This window comes from Podarcis cretensis (assembly GCF_951804945.1).
Source record: "Podarcis cretensis genome assembly, chromosome: 10".
Taxonomy (NCBI): domain Eukaryota; kingdom Metazoa; phylum Chordata; class Lepidosauria; order Squamata; family Lacertidae; genus Podarcis; species Podarcis cretensis.
This window is the reverse complement of record NC_137179.1, coordinates 746,167-760,233: the sequence shown is the minus strand read 5'-3', so window position 1 is coordinate 760,233 and position 14,067 is coordinate 746,167. Positions and strand designations below refer to the sequence as shown.

The following is a 14,067-nucleotide window of genomic DNA, read 5'->3' as shown; positions in this document are numbered from 1 at the left end:
CTGCCCTGGCAGGAAGAGGGGCGGCTGGCGCAGCCTTAACTCTGCTGCTGCTGCTTTTGGGGTGCAGGGAAATTGCCAGCCTCCTCCGACTCCTCCTCTCCTCTGCTTGGGCGTGAAGTGGCGCAGCAGCACTCGTACCTGGCGGCTGCTTCTTCCTGCTCCTGAGCCCAAGGAAAACACCTTGTGCAAACAAAGTCAGCTGAGCGGCTGGTGGGGAATTTCCCTGGGCAGCGGAGCCCGCAGGGAGGGCAGGCGGCGCTCTGTGGCCCCTCCAGCCGTAGCCCCACCATGGCCGAGCGAGGCAGGAGTGGAGCTGCCCTTCCGGACGAAGAGGTACCCCCCCATTCAACCCCCACCCACCCCGTGCAACTCTCCTGCTCCTCCGCCCACCCTTGGCTTGGGAGGAATCTGCCTGGCGTGCCTTAACCTGCCTGGCTCCAGCTGGGAAAGGCAGCCCCATAGCCTGGGGGCAAAGTGGGTCCTCTAGCAGGTGGGCCCAGAGGTGTCCAGTGGGGAATGGGGGGGGGCATACCTGGTTTAGCCACTCTGGTGTCTCCCTGCAGGGGAAAATGAAATCTGCTAGCCTCAGGGACTTCCTGAATTTATGTTCTTCGCCTGAGCTAAGCAGTTTCCCAGGGCAAGAGGGGGCAGGAGCTGGGTGGGCAGACCACCTCCCCATTTTTGTCTTCCTCCGGCTTGGCATCTCTTGGTTTGTGGAAACATGCAGAGGCAAGAGGCCGGCTGCTGTGGGGCTGAGGTGGCCTCAGCTGCTTCTCTGCAGGGATCTCCTTGGCCCCCACCCTGGCGGGACCCCCACCCCAACTTGGAATCCTCATCACGGACATCTGGTGACTTACAAGGGAACAGCAAACTGGAAAGACCGGGGGGGGGGGGAACCTCTCAGCAGTCTAGACACACCTTGACTGGAGTGCTTGTGTGGGGCACCTCCTAACCACGACCTCTTTCCTGCAACCTCTAGGTCTTGGCCTTGGCGTGGGTCTACCTGGTTGCCCTGGCTCTCAGGTGAGTGGCCACAGACCACCTTTCCCTCCCTCCTTCCCTCCAGCAAGGCCTCTTCTCTGCCCTCCAACCACACAGGGAGCAGCCTGACCCCCTGTTGCCCTCCTCCTGGCGGAATCTCCAGCCCCATGCTCTGTGGGTCGCAGGGAATCCAAGCAGCTTTCGGGATGCCTTTGATGGTAGGGGGTGAGCAAGGGCACCCACAGCCTGTGCCCTTTGCCTGGGTGGGTCCTGGCTACTTGTCTGCCCGCCATGGGGGGAGGGGGCGCCTGCAGGGTCTCTGCTTGACTTGGCACCCTCCCCCACCTGCCTTCTCTGGAGGCACCCAAGGGTGTCAGGCACACCTGAGTCCATAGCTGTCAACATTTTCTTTTTTTAAAGGGAAATTCCCTTATTCCGAATAGGATTCCTTGCAAGAAAAGGGAAAAGTTTACAGCTATGCATCTGACACCAGCAGTTGAGGGCAGAGCATATGAGTCCACAGGCCAGCTACAGCAAAGACTTGCCCGGTTCTTGGGGGCTGCCTCCTCTGCCCATGGACACGGTGGGCTGGCAGGCGGTGGAGGGGGAGCTGGGTGGGGTGGGGGTTCCCCTCTCCCAAGCGAGAGCCCAGCTGACTCCTGGCCGTTTTTGTCTTCCAGCCTCCTGGGTAGCGCTTCCATTGTGGCTGCCTCCCTCCTCCGAAGGCGATGCTGCCAGGATCAGGTCTGCCCGGGTGGGGTTTCCGACGCAGCCCCCCCCCAAATGCTCCGCCACCCAGGGCATCGTTCTGCAGGAGGCCGCCCCCCCCCCCCGGGGGGCACGGGAGAATCGCTTGCATTTGACAAGGGCTCTTCAAAATCCTCACCTGAGTGCTGCCGCCAAAGAGAGCAGCCTGCAAGAGGATGGGCTCAGAGTAATCTGAGAGCCCCCCCAGCTCCCCATCCAGCCCAACTTAAGGGGGGGGGGAGGGAGACTTTGAAGCGTTAGGATTGCTGTATTTCAAAATGTGAAAATCCAGACAGAAAAGTTGTCAAGCTTTTCCCCAGATGTCTAGATTGTGCAGCAGGCTGAGCTCTGGGAACGGGACAAGAGAAGCCAGGGGAGGGCACTCCCTGGCCTGCCTGACCTTTGAGCCCCCTTCAATCTGATTATCCAATGCATGGGTAGGCAAACTAAGGCCCGGGGGCCAGATCTGGCCCAATCGCCTTCTAAATCTGGCCCATGGACGGTCAGGGAATCAGCGTGTTTTTACATGAGTAGAATGTGTCCTTTTATTTTAAATGTATCTCTGGGTCATTTGTGGGGCACAGGAATTCGTTCATTCCCCCCCCCCCAATATAGTCCGGCCCCCCACAAGGTCTGAGGGACAGTGGACCGGCCCCCTGCTGGAAAAGTTTGCTGACCCCTGGTCCAGAGGGTGGGTTCTGGGTGCCAGGGGGCAGAGGAGGGGTCCTGTCGGTTGCTGGTCTGGAGCTGGCCCTGACGCCTTGCTCTCCCCCCAGCTCTGCCCGCTCTTCCTCCTCTCCCTGGCGGATCTCCTGGGTGCCTCGGCCCTTCTCTCCGCAGCTGCCATCCAGCTCCTTCCACCGCGGCTCTTCGTCTCGGCCTACCAAGCCTGTCCCTACCTGCTGATGCTGGGCCTGGTAAGGCAGCCGTCGTTCTGCCCGGCCTCCGTGGCAGAGCTGGCAGGGGCGTGTGGCAGCCGCCTCTCGCACCAGTGGGTGGCATGGAATGCAGTCAGCTGCCTTGCTCTGAGCCAACTCAGAATTACCTGCCCTGACTGGCAGCCAGGGCTGTCTCCCCAAGCCCCATCTGGAGATGCTAAGGGGGATTTGAACCCAGGACTTTCTGCTTGCAAGGCTCTGCCACCCCTTCCTGGGGTCTCATGGCTGCCCCCTTGCTGAGAGCTTGACCCAAGTGAGTCCTGCCAGTTCCTGCAGACAGACGGATGGGGCAGCCTCCTGGCTCTGGAACCAGCCCACCAGCCCTGCCCAGGTCAGGGCGCCCCCTGCCTTGTGCCAGAGCCAGGTTGGCCCCCTCTGTCCCCTGCCAGGCACCTCTTGGCGCTCACCTGCCCTTGCCCTGCCTTCCTCTTCCCCAGATGTTCTATGCCGTTTCTCTGCTGATGGTCGTTGTCTATGCCTACGAAGTGAAGCGAGCTCTGGGGGGCTGGAGGGAGGCCCCTTCCTCTGCCCTGCTGCAGGTAGGAAGGGCGCAGGGCCCCCGCCTGGCCTCTGAGAGCTTAGGAAGGACCCCAAGAGTCATCTAGACCAGCCCCTTGCAATGCCTCAATCACAGCCAAGATGGCGGAGGGTCTCCTCACCAACCGTGAGGCTCCTTCTACCCATTGGCAATGATGAGAGTTTCTGCACTTCAGTTGGGGTCCTCCAGGTTTTTTGAGCCCCAGGCACCCTGCTGGCCGGCACTGATGGGAGTTGTAGCCCAACTTGCTGGGGGAGGGGGCACCAGCCTGGGCAAGGCTGCACCAGTGGGGTGCTGGCCAGCCTTGGAGAGGACTTGGGCTGTTCCTTCTAGGGCAGGGGTCCCCAAACTAAGGCCCACGGGCCAGATAAGGCCCGAGGGACTCGTTTATCTGGCCGGCGGTGACCCCCGCTGCCGCCGCCCGCTGTTACTGGCACTGCGCTGTGCGGCTGCCCACTTCCAGGTTGGAGGAGCACCGGAAATAGCTTGTGCGCATGCACAAGCGTTATTTCCGGTGCACATTTGGGTCAGAGGAGGTCCGTGCACATGCACACAAGCTACCATATTTTTTGCTCTATAAGACGCAGCAGACCACAAGATGCACCTAGTTTTTGGAGGAGGAGGAGGAGGAAAACAAGAAAAAAAATATTCTGAATCTCAGAAGCCAGAACAGCAAGAGGAATCGCTGCACAGTGAAAGCAGCAATCCCTCTTGCTGTTCTGGCTTCTGGGATAGCTGCGCAGCCTGCATTCGCTCCATAAGACGCACACACATTTCCCCTTACTTTTTAGGAGGGGGAAAGTGCATCTTATGGAGCGAAAAATACGATATTTCCGGTGCTCCTTCAACCCGGAAGTGTGCTGGAAATAGCATGTGTGCATGCATATGGGCACAGGCTCCCCTGCCCTCTGGCCCACTGCGCGACCGGCGCTGGAGACACCGGCCGAAGGCGCAGTAAGTTTGCTGACCCCTGTTCTGGGGCCTGGCTCCATAGAGGGGGGCTTCTCAGGACTCCGCCCATGGGTGCCCAAGGTGTTCTGTCTGGGAAAGGCTCTGGCAGAGGCCCCTGCCCAGTTGGGCGAGGTGCAAGAGGCTGGCGGGCACCTGGGGGAGACACAAGCAGGGGAGAGGAGGACTTGGACAATGCCCGGCGGGTGTTTGCCTTTGCTAAGGAAGCTGCCTTCCTCTCACCAGCCGTCTCTGTTTCCCCCCAAGGAGGAGAGCAGCAGGTTCAACGAAAGACTCCGAATAAATCTGCCCCGTCTCTTGGCCTGGTAGGTGCAACTGACTGGCGGGGTCTGTCCTGCCACCCTTTCCCTTTGGGAGGGGGGCCCTCTTGGCCCCTGGAGGCCACACGAGGCAAAGCCACCTCTCTGAGCCATCTTGTTCCACAACACCCCACCCTGTGTCTTCTCCCTGCCCCCAAGGCTGCTCCCCTTCCTGGTCTTTGTGATCCTGCTGGTCATTCGAGGCTCGTCCCTGAGAAATGTGGCGCCCTGGGCCTTCCCCCCGTTGGCGTTACAGGCTGGCAACGGCTCGCGAGGGTCCCACGGCCTCTACTGCTCCAGGTAGAACCTTCCCCCCTTCCTCTCGCTTGGGATGGGGTGGGATTTTGCAGAGGAGGGTGGTCTCTTGCGTCCAGCTAGCCAAACCCTCCCACTTTCCTTCCAGCTGCCTGATCCTCATCCGCCACTCGCAAGACACCTGCTACAAGGTACTGCCCCCCCCCCCAGTTCTTCCTCCATCAGCTGCTTCCTCTCCCTGTTGGTCTGGGACGCCCCTTTCTTGGACCCCCACCCCCATCCTTTAGGGGCACAAGGTGCCTTAGTTCTGGGTGAAGGGCCCCCCCAGCAACAGCAGGGTTGTGGTGTTGTGAAACCAGCTGCCCCCCAGCTCCCCTGGAGGACCAGACGGCCGCCCCAAATGCTGCCCTCTTCACTCCTTGCACAGATGGTGATAGTGCCCAAATGTTGGCATGGGGCTAGTCTCAAGGGCTCCTAAGGATCATCCAATCTAACCCCAAGCCCCCTGAATCACTGGTTGAACTGGGGGAGGTTTGTTCCCCTTCCATTTCCAGCCTCTTCCCAGTATTCCTCCTGCCAGCATCTCTCCTGTCACAGGAGAGCAGGAACTCACTCTCCCCACAAAGAGAGGGTGATGGGATTCTCAGGAGACCCTCCTGTCTGCCTGGGCAGCTGAGCCCCAATGGGGGTGGGCAAAGTGCCCCCATGGGCTTCAGAGCAGAAGGGCCACGGGGCCTGTTTCCATGGGGGGGGGGTTACCCTTGGACCCCACCCCGCCAGTGTTGGCCCCCTTACTGAGGAGCTTCCCCCTTCTCCTCCCAGTACACAGACAGGAACAACTCTGGCAAAGAAGTCAAGATCTTCTTTCTCGTCTTTGTCTCTCTGGTTGTCGCCTGCTGCACAGTAAGTGTGTCCGTCCGTCCGTCCGTCTGTCCGTGTAAGTGTGGGCATCCACCGGGGCCTGTTTATTTATTTTTGAAATATACTCAGAGCTGAGAGTGGATTTCATGCTCTTTATTCATCTCATAGTAGTGAGGAATGGAAGTTCCCCTGAGATGTCTGCTTTATATACATTATTTACACAATGGGCCGCATGTGATTGGCTAATTCCGGGATTCACCCGTAGACCAATCAGGTTGTGGATTCACTTCCACCTGGAGCTGGATTGGGTGACTCCTGCGGGCCAATCAGACTGCTGCATTCTGGATCCTATTGTTCTAGGACAAATCAGACTGTTTGATTTTGGATCCTCGTCAACTCAGTACGTAACAATTTTTATTTTTTATTGAATTTATATACCGCCCTATACCCAGGGGTCTCAGGGCGGTTCACAGAATAAAATCAAGATATAAAATCACAAAATACACAATGAAGATAAAAACAACGACCCAATAGCCCCCCCCCCCATTTGTGGTCTGTTGACCTTTCCCTTCTCTGTCCCTTTTGCTAGGAATAAGCTGCACATTTTAGTAAAAACAAAAATGGTTTACTTACATTTCATTTTTTTTTAAAAAAAAAAATTAATCAGAATTTTATTTACAACATAACACAACCCCCCCCCCACTCCCGCAATACACAAATCCACCCTCATTAAACGTGAACATAACATACAATAAGCAAACAACCAAATAAGAGACTTCCTTTATCCTGTATCTGGCCTCCTTATTTACTTCTTATAAACTGTTTCCTTTATGAATAATTATTTAGATTTTTCTAATTATAACTTAAATATCCACAAAGTCTCCTGCAGACATTAATCAAAACAAGTCCAGGTATTTTAGGGCTCTGTTTTGTGAAGTATTCTCTGCATTTTCCCCAAGCTTTTTAAAACTCTTGTCTAGTGTGATCTCTACTAATTGCCTCTGTTAATCTAGCCAGTTCAATATACTCTAACAGTTTATCTTGCTATTCCATTTTTGTTGGCACAGTTTCTCTTTTCCCAGTTTTTAGCAATTAGGATCCTTGCTACTCCTGTGGCATAGAGAAATATTTTCTGATCTTCTCTTGCTATACCTGTGTCCGTTATCCCTAGTAGAAAATCTTCTATATTTTTCATAAAGTTATACTTAAACATTTTTTAAGCTTGTCATACACTGTGTTCCAGAAGCTTTTGATTTTTCCACAGGTCCACCAAACATGTATAAGTGTCCCCTCTGTTTTACCACACCTTCAGCACAGATTTGTTTTTGTGTTATACATTTTAGCTATTTTGGTAGGTGTTAAGTACCATCTGTTAAACATCTTGATTAGGTTTCCCCTCAATACTTCACAGGCTGTAAATTTCCAGTTCTTTCTCCATAGTTCTTCCCATGCTGTTAATGGTTTTCCCAATATCTAAAACCCACTTGATCATTACCTCCTTGGCCTGTTCATCTTTGACCTCCCACTCCAATAATGTATCATACATTTTTTATATTACCTTGGTTTTGTTTTTCTAATAATGAAGGTTTGTTTTAGAAACCTTTTTTCTTATCTGTCCTGAACACTTCGTGCAATTGATGGTATTGGATCCAACCTGTAAGGTGTTGTTTAATTTCCTCATCTTCCTAATCTTTAATTACCAATTTAATGTATTTTTCCTTAATCAGATCTTTATATGTGGCCCATTCTAACTCCATATTTTTATTTTTTTATTGTAATTGCTTCTAGAGGTGATGCCCACCGTGGTGTTTTCGGTTCTAGGAGATCCTTATATCTTGTCCATGTTTTATATAATGATTTCCTTAGGACATGATTCATAAATCCCCTGTGTACTTTCCCTTTTTCATAAGCTAAATACGCATGCCAACCATAACCCCTTCATTAAACCCTTCTAGATCTAACAAATCACAGTCTTTTAACTTTACTTACATTTCAATGCAGGCAGCAAATACGTCAAAAGCATTTTACTCGGGTAAAAATGGAGCCTGGTCTGAGGCCCATTCGCTGGCTGACCAAATGACCTGCTCTTCTTGGCCAGGCAAACGGGCATTCCAATGGGGGAAAGAGCCCAGAGAAGGGTTGGGGGGTCTGAGTTCTGCCCCTTTCCTTGCCCCTAATGGCTGCCTCCCGCTGCCCCTGGCCAGGTCCTCTACTGCAGGGTGAAGTGCTGGTGCCGCCACAGGCAGAGAGGTGGCCTCACCCTGACCCTGCCAGCTCCGGAGAGTGATGGCTGTGCTGCCAGAACCCGCATTGCCTGCTTCTTCCAGCTGGTCTTCTTGGTCTGCTGGATGCCAGGTGAGTGACCTAGGAGCCTTGTCTCCTCCTCTAGCTTCTCCCTCCCTGAGAGGTAGGACCGCCGAGAGACCACTTGCCTTCTACATTGCAATACTTGGGTCTGAAGACGTGGAAATCCAGCCTCAAGGCATCTTGGAGGGGAAAGAGGCAGACTTGAGACCCCCAAGTTAAGCCTCATCACTTGCCTCCAGGTTTCTGATGTTTATTGAATGAGCCAAGAACAATCAAGATACATTGTCTAACAACTAATCCCCACCTTGGGGTGGATCCGCAAATCAGATACAGACCCTGAGAGCTTTCTTTGGGCTGCTGGGGGCGGGGAGAGTCCCTGGGAGCCAGTGTGGTGTAGTGGTGAAGAGCGGTGGACTCGTAATCTGGGGAACCGGGTTCGCTTCCCCGCTCCTCCACATGCAGCTGCTGGGTGACCTTGGGCCAGTCACACTTCTCTGAAGTCTCTCAGCCCCACTCACCTCACAGAGGGAAGAAGAGAAAGGGGATTGTGAACCGCTTTGAGACTCCTTCGGGTAGTGATAAAGCAGGATATCAAATCCAAACTCTTCCTCTTCTTCTGATCCATCAGCGCAGAGACAAAGACCGCCCAGTTACATGTTTAAATCAGGGCTATTATGGGGTGTGTCTGCCGAGATGGGCAGAGGGATCAGCACCCAGGCAGAGGGGATCCTGGAGGTTTGCTTAAGGTGCTGCATGTTAGCTGAATCCAACATTTCGAACTGCGGAAATACCTGGGAAATGTGTAAATGGGAGGAGCTTCCTCCCTCCTCCCTCCTCCCTCCTCCCCAGATGCCCCGTGTTTGTGCATTTACAGAATCGCAGGCTTGTAGGGACCCCAAAGGGTCATCTAGCCCAGCCTCCCACCCTGCAGGAATCACAGCTGGAGAGCCCCAGATGGGTGAGCCCCCAAGGCAGGAGGGTTTGGTACCTTCCCAGAGAGTCTGTTCGACTGGCAAGGAGTAGTTCTGGACTCCTTGGTGAGGGAGGGGTGATGGGCGACGGGAGCCACCCTAACCGGGTGGAAGAAGGAACTTGTTCCCTGGTGGCAGACAAAGGCCTTTTCGGGGTGGAGGGGGAGAGGAAAGGCTTATAGGAACTCTGCTCTGCCACAGCCCAGCTCCATCTTTCGCCCAGCTGAGCACCCGCTTTGTCACCGAGGGAGAAAAGGTGGCCGTGATCCCAAACCGTGAGTCACGTTCCCAGGGGACAGTGACTCACCAGGAGCACAGTAGCTGGCAGCCCTGGGGCCAGGGTGCCCCCTGCCAGCCTGGTGACCTTGGCCAGGAAAAGTGACGTGGCCCCTTCTTCTCAACCTGGCCACAGTGATCCATGCGACAGTCACCTCCAGGCTTGACTACTGTAATTCGCTCTATGCGGGGCTGCCCTTGAAGCTGTCCCAGAAACTCCAGCGGGTGCAGAATGCTGCAGCGAGACTCCTCACAGGGGTCTCTGCCATGGGAGCATATTCACCCAGTGCTTTTCCAGCTGCACTGGCTCCCGGTGGAGTACAGGGTCAGGTTTAAGATGCTGGTTTTGACCTTTAAAGCCCTTCATGGCCTAGGACCCTCGTATCTACGGGACCGCCTCTCCCGGTATGCCCTACGTAGGACCTTAAGGTCCATAAATAGCAACACACTAGAGGTCCCGGGCCCTAAGGAAGTCAGATTAGCCTCAAGCAGAGCCAGGGCCTTTTCAGTGATGGCTCCGGCCTGGTGGAACTCTCTGTCTCATGAGACTGTAGCACCCTGCTTGTGGTTAACGCTTAGCTGGAATGAAATATTCAACGCAGCAATAGAGAAATTAAAATAATAATTTATTTGTCAGACAAATAAATGATAGGCACAGTGGTATATGGTTACCAAAGCTCTGCCCCTTCCAGCCCTGATGGCCAGCACTTATATTTCCTCAGCTCAGCCCCCTTGCTCCTCCTTTGGCTGCCTCTGTCCAATCAGCCTGGTTGAAATTCCTATTGGCTGTTTGCTAGAACCAATCATAAAAGATACACCCATTTCCCATTACCTTTTATGGGAGACAAAGAGCTACCGGTATATTTCCTTCTATCCATAAGTGGCAGACAAGTAGCCATATATCTTACATTTGCCTCGACAAGGCACCTTAATTACCAGATCACCTTTTGCCCCTGTTGCCCCTGCATTCCAAAACAAATGGCTAAAACAAATGGCTCGTGGTATTAAATTCTATCTAAACAGAGATCTTGGGTTCACATTCTCACACACCATCAATGAAATAAGAATCTAACATAAGAATCTAACATTTCTTACTTTCTAAATCCTTTGCCTAATTACATTAAGCCAACAAATCTCATACATAACATAGATAGCTTTTTAGAAGAAAAGGCCTTTGCAAAGTAAAAAGGAACTCAGTAAAAAACAGCTTCAAAAGAAGCCTCTTCAGTTTACACCCCCCTTTTCCCAGCCAGCTGCTTTTCCCATTAGCTCTTCCCAAAATTTATTGCCCTTTAACTCTCTCAGTATACCTTAAACCTTAGGAAAATATGGCTAGAGTCTGGTGGGAGGCACATGGTATTATTTTCTGTTAAACAATAAATCTTACTATTTACCAACTCTTAATTAGTGTTTTTGCAGCTTGATTGTATTCTGTAATATGTAGGGTCAGTGTAACATTTGCTCCCAGCCTGTAATTCCCTTTTACAACTTTGAGAAACTTGTCTCCTGCTACTGCTATAAATCAGGGGGGCCCTTGTTCAGGAGAGCAGGAAGATAAACAACTGCCAAAGTACTTAGCCAGCTGGTTTCTGCCTGGCATGAAACATACAAACATTTGCAAATATATCTTTAAACTCATTTTAAAATACAGGCCTTGATCAGATGCCTCATGAGACCAGGGCCCTGCGGGATCTCATTTCTTTCCACAGGGCCTGTAAGACAGAGTTGTTCCGCCTGGCCTTTTTGGCTTGGAGCCAATTTGATCCCCCCCCCCTCTTTCTTTTTCCTTTCTCCTCCTATGAAGAGATTGCACCCTAATGTTTTAATGTTGTATCTTAATCTTTTGAATTGTATTTTAATCAACTTGTTTTTATTATTGCTTGTTAGCCACCCTGAGCCTGGCCTTGGCTGGGGAGGGCGGGGTATGAATAAATTATTATTATTATTATTATTATTATTATTATTATTATTATTATTATTATTTCCTTCCCCCTCAGCTTTCTTCCTGTGCCTCCTTTCCTTCACCAGTCTTCAGCCGCCCATCCTCTTCCCTCTCTACTTGGCTGTGGTGAGTGACCGGGGGGGGGGGGCGTCCTTGGAGGGGCTGAAGCAAATGCACTGGTCTTGCATTGGCTCCTGGACTTCAGTGCTGGCGAAGGGAGGGGCTCCCACTTATGTCCCCCCTTTCCTGCAGAGCTGGCAGCCCCATTCCTTTGCCAAACACCCTCCCTTGTGGCGTGTTCCCTCAGCTTCCTCTCCTCTCCCCTCTCCTTGGGAGTCCCCTGGGCAGCCGCAGTTGCCGCCCCTGGTCTCTGAGATTTCCCCTCCTGCCCCATAGAGAGGTGCCTCCTCACACTGCCCCATAGGGGCCTGGGATGCAACCCCTGGCCAGCCCTAGAGGCGCCATTCGCCAGCGGAGCTTATAGCCAGTGTTGTAAACAAAATCTCCCCTTTTTCCTATACGGGGTATCCAAGAGCCCATATAGAGTCCTTACGTGGGTTCCCTATTGGTGAGAGGAAATAACAGAGGCCAACCAGAGAATATTGAGAAGCAAAGCAGCTGGTAAGGCTGATCTTTATAATCTGCTGCAACAGGGTGCTCCCCTCACACGCAGGAAAGGAGGAGGACCTCAAAAAATGGTGCACAAGGCCTTATATAGACATTTTAAATTCCCTGCCCTGGAGCTCAAGACCACCCCTCCATACATCATACCTACATCACAGAAATGGTGGTCTACAACAGAAATATGAATGCTGTTGTTTTTCTTGTCTGCCAGGTTGATACTGCCTTATCTAATTGCCTTTCCTGGTAGTCTGTCTATTCCTTTGAAATGGTGATTACTAAATTCCTGTAACAAGGAAGGTGTTTTTTTTCACCTCCTCCCTCCTTGCAGAGAAACATTTGGTCAGCTTGAGAGTCAAAATGGTTTCAGGACTGTCTTCCTGTGCTGCTTCAGACATGTGGTTTATATATTTATGTACGTGTGTGCTTGGTACATTTATGAACATTTAATATATATCTAAGACCTTAAAATTCTTATTACACCAGGGCTGCTGCAACAAAAAACTGTGCAAGCCTTTGGCAGGCAGAGACGTGAGAGGGCATCAGAGAAGGGAGGGAAGGACACAGGCCAGGGTTGCCCGCGGCAACCCTGCCCATCATTCATGGCACCCCAGGGTGCCACAGCACTGATCTAACCAAACAAAGCCATGCAGTGGTCAGCCACAGAAATGCAAGCAGAGCAATCCCCAGAGGCGGCCTTGGATACTTTGAGGGATTGCAGGTGGGGTCTCAACTCCCTGGATCTCTGGGCCCCCGCTAACCTTCCCCCCTCCCCAGCCTCCCTTTTCTCTGCCAGAGCACACCTGTCTCCCCCTGAGATGCTGAAGCGGCTGGATTTCGCGTCCCCCGTAAGCGTAACGCCCCCTCTTCACCCTTTCTGCAGGCCCTGACCGTCTCCCTGCACGGCTTCTTGCACAGCCTGGTCTACGGATGGCTCCGGCAGAACTTCCGCCGGGAGGTGACCGGGGAGCAGATGCCCCTCCTGGGCCACCTGGGCCAGAAAGCCTTTTTCGAGGACTCCCTGGCCATTTGCAGGGAGGGCTGAAGAAAGAGGGGCAGGTGGGGTCTCCCAAGAACAGAGTGCTGCAAAACTCAGGCAGGGAGCAGCTCAGCTCTGCTTCCCTCCCCCCCCCCCTGCCAGGGGTGCATTACAAGCCCCTCCACCTCTGGGTTTTTTTTGTAAGGGTATTTTGCTCAGGACTTGATTAGCCCAGCAGCCAGCAGGATCACACCAGAGAGACGTAGGAGATGTGTGCTCTGCTTGCTACAGGGGCTTCAAGTGTTGTGGGGAAATGAGGAGATTGTTGTCGCCCCCCCCCCCTTTGCTCTGGGGTCTCACGATCCCCTGGGGTCCACTTGGCGGTCAGAGCAAAGCAAGAAAATGCAACCAGGTATATATACGATATCTTTATTGTCATTGTCCCATGCAGAACAATGAAATTGAAAAACTACATAAAACATTCAAAAACCCCCAAAAACTCTGAAACCCCATTTTAAAATACACTATACTATAGAGACCCCTTATGCTGCGTTTAGAACCAGAATTGCATTTGCGTAGCAACTGTTTCTCAGGCTCTAGTCCTGGTCTTTATAACCCTGTACCTTCTTCCAGAAGGCAGAAGCTCAAAGAGATCATTTCCGGGGTCCGCACTATTCTGCGCTATCTCTGCAGCTTTCTTATGGCACCTGGAAGCATAGATTGGATCCAAGGTGGGAAGAATGCACCCAATTATTCTCTCCGCAGTCTTTACAACCCTGGACAGCATTGTTTTTTCCCTGGCCGTGCAGCTCCCAAACCACACACACAGACCATAAGTTAATACACTCTCAACAGTGTATTTGAAAAGCAAGGCGACTAGGAGGCCCAATCTTTATTTTCGTCACAGCAAGGTTCCTACTTCCGAAACAGCAAAGGGTGCGACTCCTTTGAAAAGTTTGCCTTTTGCCCAGAGATCCAGCCCCCAAAAGCACCATCCAGATCTTGCAAGGCATCACAGGCAGGGGCGACGTTTGTCAGAAACCTGAGTCCTCGCCTTGTCTCCAAGATATGTGTGGATGGCAAGTCTCCTCTTCTCTGCTCATCTTTGGGCAAACATGAGCACATCCCTTTGGCGTCACAAATAACCTTCGCCCCAATCCATTCACCTAGTCTCTTGCTCAGCAGTTTCTTCCTGGGCAGATAAGGATCCTTCCTTCTGTTGTCTGCCAGATCATTGTATTCCCCATGGTCAGGAGTCGGGGATTGTGGCTGCAGCCATGATGTGCTCAGACATTGTTGCTCAGAACCACTTTGGCTCGCTCTGTGTATGATTCTGTGACCTTTGGCTTGAGTTCTATTCATGAATAAACTATTTTATTTTAA

The 14,067-nt window shown here is 52.4% G+C and overlaps 1 protein-coding gene across 3 annotated transcripts; it reads left to right on the top strand.

The window, feature by feature from the left end:
* The first annotated feature begins 147 nt into the window (after positions 1–147).
* On the top strand, positions 148–14,067 carry LOC307225138 (uncharacterized protein). Of its 3 annotated transcripts, none has more exons than XR_013842806.1 (12): positions 148–333; positions 980–1,023; positions 1,662–1,725; positions 2,505–2,645; positions 3,104–3,205; positions 4,420–4,478; positions 4,632–4,772; positions 4,876–4,918; positions 5,550–5,630; positions 7,590–7,686; positions 7,793–7,943; positions 11,140–11,210. XR_013842806.1 is itself a non-coding variant. In XM_079992946.1 (12 exons), exons 1-12 carry the CDS (start codon positions 289–291, stop codon positions 12,748–12,750), a joined length of 1,104 nt encoding a protein of 367 aa, XP_079849072.1. In that variant the 5' UTR covers positions 148–288; the 3' UTR covers positions 12,751–14,067. The 3 variants fall into 3 exon arrangements, 2 of the variants coding, with proteins under 2 accessions (XP_079849072.1, XP_079849073.1); XM_079992946.1 differs by lacking the exon at positions 7,590–7,686 and adding an exon at positions 12,589–14,067; XM_079992947.1 differs by lacking the exons at positions 2,505–2,645; positions 7,590–7,686 and adding an exon at positions 12,589–14,067.